This window comes from Rhincodon typus, chromosome 42, assembly GCF_021869965.1.
Source record: "Rhincodon typus isolate 14 chromosome 42, sRhiTyp1.1, whole genome shotgun sequence".
NCBI lineage: Eukaryota > Metazoa > Chordata > Chondrichthyes > Orectolobiformes > Rhincodontidae > Rhincodon > Rhincodon typus.
In genome coordinates, this window is record NC_063373.1 from 5,924,059 (window position 1) to 5,931,093 (window position 7,035).

The 7,035-nt window shown below is 55.9% G+C and overlaps 1 protein-coding gene across 1 annotated transcript in view; it reads right to left on the reverse strand.

Moving 5' to 3' along the window:
- Window positions 1-7,035, reverse strand: part of LOC125487501 — a 39,711-nt gene that overhangs the window by 11,546 nt on the left and 21,130 nt on the right. Inside the window, exons 9-10 of the mRNA XM_048619104.1 lie at window positions 5,621-5,759; window positions 393-524 (exon numbers count right to left, since the gene is read on the reverse strand). Of these exons, the coding sequence (XP_048475061.1) occupies window positions 393-524; window positions 5,621-5,759 (271 nt within the window). The remainder of the gene's footprint in view (window positions 1-392; window positions 525-5,620; window positions 5,760-7,035) is intronic.

Genomic DNA, 7,035 nt, shown 5'->3' on the forward strand with positions numbered 1-7,035 from the left:
TGTGTGGGGGTAGGGGTGGGGGGGTGGGGGGGGGGGGGGGGGGGTCGTATCCGGTGTTGGTCTCCTTCCCAAGTCGGTGAGGGGGTGGGGGTGTCCGAGGGTGGACGGAATGAGGCTTACCCGACCTCGCTGACGCAGGGCCTTGCCCACCGGGGGCAACTGGACAGGGGAGGGGCTACTGGCAGCAAAAAAGCCGCCCCTCTCTGCCCGCACACCCTTCCTCCCACCCCCTACCCCCAATTGAGCACGTGTCAACATCTCACAGTGGTTCGGCTCAGCGATCGTATGGAGTTCTAATCCGACTGGCACCAGGAGGAATGTGAGTGGGTTGGGGGGTGGTGGTTGGTGAGATATTGTCACTGACACTGCCTCCCCCCACCCCCCAGCTTTCACACACTCACCAGTGCCGCGTGGTTCAAGTCTTGGAATTCTCTCTGTTGCGTCCGGAGCGCGGGGAGGGAGTCTCCAACCGTCTCGTATTTGTCCAGCCGCGGCTCTCCCACGTCTCTGAGCCACTCGCTCACCTGCAGCGGGGCCGGAAGGGTACAGACGGTTGGCAGAAGACGAGCAGCAACGGGACCAACTGACTGGGGCCAAGGTGTAAAGTGGGCTACGTAGAAGGCAGAGGCTTCCCAGCCTTCTCGTAGCTGGGCCGGGCAGGCTGTCTCACGAAGGGAAGGTTGCACAAGGTGATGGCCTAGTGGTATTATCACTGGACATGCACACACACACGTTCACACACACACCCCCTAAATATCTGCCTACATGCAAGTGGCCATGCACACACACACAGACAACACAGATACACACACACACTCTCTCTCTCTCACACACACAGCCACACACACACACACACACACACAGACCCGGGTGATGTTCTGGGGACCTGGGTTCGAATCCCACCATGGCAGATGTTGGAATTTGAATTCAATAAATATCTGGAATTAAGAGTCTAATGATGACCGTGAATCCATTGTTGATTGTTGGAAAAACCCATCTGGTTCACTAATGTCCTTTCGGGAAGGAATCTGCCATCCTTACCTGGTCTGGCATCCATGTGACTCCAAACCCACAGCACTGTGGTTGACTCTTAACCGCCCTCTGGGTAATTAGGGATGGGCAATAAATGCTGCCTGGTCAGCGAAGCCCTCTTCCCGTGAAAGAATAAAGGGAAAAAAACAAGCCGTTTGAGTCGTTCCAAAAATCCCGAGGGTGGGAGGGGAAGAGGATGGTCCCTCCGCTGGGACTGTCACTGGTGTAGCCACTCCGAACGAAAGGAGCTGCCTGCTTCGGCCAGAGGTCAGCAGCATCTCACAACAGGGACATGAATCTTTCGCACTCTCTTCCTCAAAAGGCAGCGCCTTGGGGTAATTTTTAAGGGAGATTCACGACAAGCCGAAGGAGGGGGTGGCATAGAGGAGCCAGATCAGCCAGCACCTTATCAAATTAACAAGCAGGCTCAAGAGGCCAGGTGGTCCCTCTCTCTCCCAATGTTCCAGTCCGTATGTACACGTGGGTGTATGTGCGTGCAATGTATTTTGGGTGTGTGGGTGTTTACACGGGATGAATACACGTACATGTGTGTGTGTCTGTGTGTGTGTGTCTGTGTGTGTGAGAGAGAGTGTGTGTGTGTGTGCGCGCGCGCATAAGTGTGTTCATGGCCACTTGCATGTAGGCAGATATTTAGGGTGTGTGTGTGTGAATGTGTGTGTCTGTCTGTGTGAGAGAGAGACTGTGTGTGTGTGTGTGTGTGTGTGTGTGTGTATGTGCATAAGTGTGTTCATGGCCACTTGCATGTAGGCAGATATTTAGGGGGTGTGTGTGTGTGTGAACGTGTGTGTCTGTGTGTGTGCATGTGACTGTGTGTATGTATGTGTGTGTGTATATGTGCATGTGTGAGAGAGAGAGAAAATGTGTGTGTGAGTGAGTGTGTGTATGTGCATGAGTGTGTGTGAGCGTGTGTGAACATGTGTGTATGTGTGAGAGAGAAAGTGTGCGTTCGTGTATAAGTGTGAGAGGGTGGGCGTGAGTGTGAAAAGTGTGTGTATGTGCTTGTGTGTCTCTGCGTGTGTGTCTATATGTGTGAGTGAGTGTATCTGTGTATATATGTGCATGCATGAGAGTGTGAGTGAGAGAAAGTGTGTGTGTGTGTCTGTGTGTGAGAGAGTGTGTGAGAAAGAGAGTGTGTGTGTGCATGTGTGTGTGAGTGAGAGTGTGAGAGAGTGTGTGAGAGTATGTGCATGTGTGTGTGTGGGTATGTGTGGGTGCGTGTATGTGTGCGTGTGGGTAAGTGTGTGTGGGCACGTGTGCACGTATGTGTATGCTCGCGTGTGCGTGTCTTTGTGTATGCGAGTGTGTGTATATCTGTATGTGTGCGCGCATGTTTGTATGTGTGCACGTGTGTGTATATGTACATATGTATGTATGAGTGTGTGTGCATGTGTGTGTGTACGCGTGTGTGTATATGCGTATGAGTGTATGTGTATGCGTGTATATCTGTAAGTGAGTGTGTGTGTATATGTGTCTGAGTGTGTGTCTGTGTACACATGTGTACATGTGCATGTGAGGGTGTGTGTGTGCACACGTGTGTGTACATGTGTATGTGAGGGTGTGTGTGTACACACGTGTGTACATGTGTATGTGAGGGTGTGTGTGTACACACGTGTGTATATGTGTATGTGGGGGTGTGTGTGTGTACGGGTGGGTATATGGGTGTGTGCGCGCATGCACGTGTGTGTGTATGTGTGTGTGCTCTGCCTTGGTGACTAGTTCTGCAGTGCACACATTACTGTTGAGCCTATAAACTCGATCTATGTCAGCTGGATATGGTGTGTCAGTCGGGGATAGGCATGGTTGGGGCCTTTTCCGATCGCTGGGCACTGCGGGGTGGGGGGGTGGTGGTGGTGGCGGGCGCTGGAGTGCATTAACAGCCCGGGTAACGACATTCTCATTTAGTTAATTGCCTCTGTCGAGTAAGCTTCCGTTTTGCCTTTTGCGTTGGCGTTTGTTTTTCGGTTTGGTGCATTGGGAAGTGGGCTTTTTGAATTTTCTCTCTGTTTCCACTTCGGACCCCCTTGGAAGAGCCCCGGGGAGGGGGGGAGCTTTCATTTTAGCCCAGTACTGTCCCTGTCCCAGACGCGCTGGGTGGGGCAACGGTGTTGTGCGGGGGGAGCTTATCTTTAGTTGAAAAGAGAAGGGGAGCTTCACCTGGATTTGAACCATTGTCGTCCCTGGAGCGTTTGATGGAGGTGGGGACTTACTTAATTTTCATTTCGCTCCCTTTAGTCTGCTTCGAGTTTCTTTTGTTTTGGCCCCTTGCGGTCTCTCACCCAAAAGGGGTGAATGGGGACGGAGTCGAGGGAGAGCCATTTTTGTTTTGTTTGTTTCTGTGTTTTTGTTCAGTGATAGCGTCTCGATTTTGGCTCAACAAAGTCTCGGAAGCTTTATTTCCTGTTTGGAAAGGGGCGGTTATCAGTGATCAGCCACCCACCTCACCACTTAATCACTCCTGCCCTCCCGCTGCAAATTCACTACACTTCGGGGTGAGGGTAGGCCAGTCAGACCCCCCTCGGGGACTGTTCTGTTTCATACGCACACGTATCCTGCCCCCCACCGCCCCCACCCACTCCCCAAAAAAAAACCCCCTACCCCAAAGCATGAGACATAGGAACACATGCAGGCCAATTGGCCTGTTGAGTCTGTTTTTCTCAACCCCATTCTCCCCGTAACCCCCTGGTCCCGTTACCAATCATGGGGCAATGAGACCCACAGATTCACACCTCCCCCCCCAACTCCCGGCTGAAGAAATTCCTCCTCGTCTCAGTTCTAAAGGGTTGTCCCTTCGCCCCGAGGCTGTGGGGCCTCGGGTCCTCATCTCTCCGGCTGCTGGGAGACATTTCCTCCGCGTCTACCGTATCCCGGCCTCTCTGTATTCCATAGGCTTCAATCAGATTCCGCTCCCAACACTACGCCCCCACCCCCCAAACCCTCCCGGTTCCCACCGTGTACAGGCCCAGAGTCCTCAGCCGCTCCTCATCTGTTGGATCGTCCCTCGTGAACACCCCCCGCCCCCCTCCCCACCCAACAACACCCTCCAAGGCCAGCTCGTCCTTCCTTAGGTACGGGGCCCAAAATTGCTCACCGTATTCCAAATGCGGCCTGGCTGGAGACGTACACAACCACATTCCCGACCCCCAGAGTCGTGCTCCAGCTTCAACACAGCACCTCCCCATCGCAAACACCCCCTGCCCCTGCCCCAGCTCCCCCACCCCCACTCCCTCAGGGCGAGCGCCGCCAAGCGGCACGGCATCGGAGCAATGCAGCCCGCAGAGGGTTCGTCCGTTCGGCCCATCGTCCCTGCTGCAGCTGCACCCCCTCTCTCCACCCGCACCCCCGTCTTGCTTTGGCCTATGGCTCTAAAACCCTCGGGGTCACAGGCCTCCCGGGGAACGGGAGCGGGCCGTTCGGCCCCTCAAGCCTCTTCCGGCACTCGACGGGATCGTGGCCCATCCTGCCCTATCCCCATAACCCTCGATGCCCCGACTGATCAAGTGTCTATCTATCCCAGCCTTAAATATACACACGGGCTCTGCCCCCACCGCTCCCTGTGGCAAGGATTTCCAAAGTCTCTCAGCCCTCCGAGAGAGGAAATTTCCCCTCATCTCAGTCTGAAATTGTGTCCCTTCATTCTGAGACTGTGCCCCTCTGGTGCTAGACTCTCCCACGAGGGGGAAACGTCTTCTCTGCACTTATCCTGTTGAATTCCTTACGAATCCTACATGTTTCAATGAGATCGCTGCTCATTCTTCTAAACCCCAGTGAGTACAGTCCCAACCTGTTTAGCCTCATTTTTAACGAAATGAGGGGCATCGCTGGCCGGGAGCAGCATTTATCACCCAATCTCTAGTTGCCCCAGAGGGGAAGCTAAGCTGTGGGGTCTGGAGTCACGTGTAGGCCCAGACCAGGTAAGGATGGCAGTTTCCTTCCCTAAAGGACATGAGTGAATCAGATGGGACCCCAATCGGCAATGGATCCACGGATTTTCAGTTTTTCCCAGGTTATTACTGAATCCAAATTCCACCACCTCAGCTGCTGGTGGGATTCGAGTCGGGGTCCTCCGAACATTCCCCGGGATTCTGGGTTAATAGTCCATCAGGCCACAGCGTGCCCCCGTAAAGCAAATCCACGCCCCCACCTCACACCGGGCGAAAAACCTGAAAATAACGAACTTCCGACGCTGAACAGAGAGAGAAGTCACCAGAGAATCTCAGTAGGTCCAGCCACGTCCGTGAAGAGGAATCGGACTTGATGTTTCGGGTTCAGCGACCCTTCCTCAGAGGACGGACCCGAAACGTTGACTCTGATTTTGCTTTTTTTTTGCCTCTCTCCGCAGACCTGCTGAACTTCTACGGCAACTCCTGCTCTCAGTTCGAAGGGAACGTCATTAAATAAGGAGAGGGGTGGGGCACGAGGTTCGAGACCCTTCCCGGGAGGGAGAGCAGGCCAAACATCTGTAGATGTGCTAACGTCCCCCGCGCTCGTCATCCGATACCCTGCGATGGTCTGGTGCTGCCTGCACACCCCCACCCCCCAAACACCCCACACGAGGGCGGGGCGTTACCTGGCGATATTGATCCTCGAAGCGCCAGAACCGGGCCAGCTTCTCCAGGTCCCTTTGCCGACGGTTCGAAACCTGAACCAGACGGTGCAGCTCTTCATCCACTTGGTTGTACAGGGTGCAAGTCACATCCAGGTCAGGCCTGCCGGGGGTGGGGGAGGGAATTCAGAAGGACAGCGATCAATCAGACCTCGCCGAACCCGCTCCTACACCCCCCACCCACCCCCGCTCTCGCTTCGCACCCTCCCCCCTCACCCAATTCACCCACGGAGAGAATACACAACACGGAGATCAGAAACGGCAGGGAACGGCTGTGGTGGGGTGGGGATGGCGAAGGTTTCGCCTTTGTTCGTTCGAAGGGCGCGCCCAGCGTTTTACCGCCGAGAGTCGACCGCGCGGGCGCGGGTCTGGAGTCACGCGTAAGCCAGACGGAGCAGGGACGGCGGATTCCCCCCCCCCCCCCCCCCGCCCCCGCACCCCAATTCAGGTGAAGCCGAATGGGCTTCTACGTCAGCCAACTGAGCCCAGTTTCGTTTTAATCCCAACATTCCTGAGGGGGATCAGGGGCGACGGCGGGATTCGAACCCGGGACACCAGACGAGGAGGTCAGGGGCCTTCGTTCAACGCCGCTACTTCCCCCGGTCTCCCCTCAAACGCCGAAACAATGGGTCAGAGAATTAAAGGTGATGGGGAAATGATTTTGTGGGCGCAGCGAACTGGGGGCGGGGGGCGGTGGTGGTTGGGGAGAATCCAGGAGGCACTGCTTCGATTTGGGTTCAGACTCGAAAGAGTGACCTTCAAAACGAAACTGGATCATTACCGAAGAGAGAGAGAGAGAGTTAGAACCACAGATACCCTCCCCACCCAGCGTGGAAGCAGGCCAATTCGGCCCATCGAGCCCGCACCACAACCCTCCGCAGGGCGGAAAATTGGAAAGATTGCCTCAAAGAGGAAAATAATTTTCAGGGCTATCGGGGGACAAGGCAGGGGAGTTGGGGGGAGGGGAACAGCAAAGGCTGAATGGCCTCCTGCTGCTGCATGGGACCCCTCTTGTGCCTGGCCCTGGAGATGGCCCGCACGGTCCCACAGGGGGTCGAAGTTCAAAGGCAGCCATACATGTGTCCATCGAGCCTGTACCCGCCCTCCACAGAGCGACCCTGTAGGTTCCGATCGCGACTCCGCGGCCCATAGGCCCCACACCAGGCCTACTTCCCCCACACCAGGCCCACTTCCCCCACACCAGGCCCACTTCCCCCACACCAGGCCCACGGCCCCCACACCAGGCCCACGGCCCCCACACCAGGCCCACTTCCCCCACACCAGGCCCACTTCCCCCACACCAGGCCCACGGCCCCCACACCAGGCCCACGGCCCCCACACCAGGCCCACTTCCCCCACACCAGGCCCACTTCCCCCAC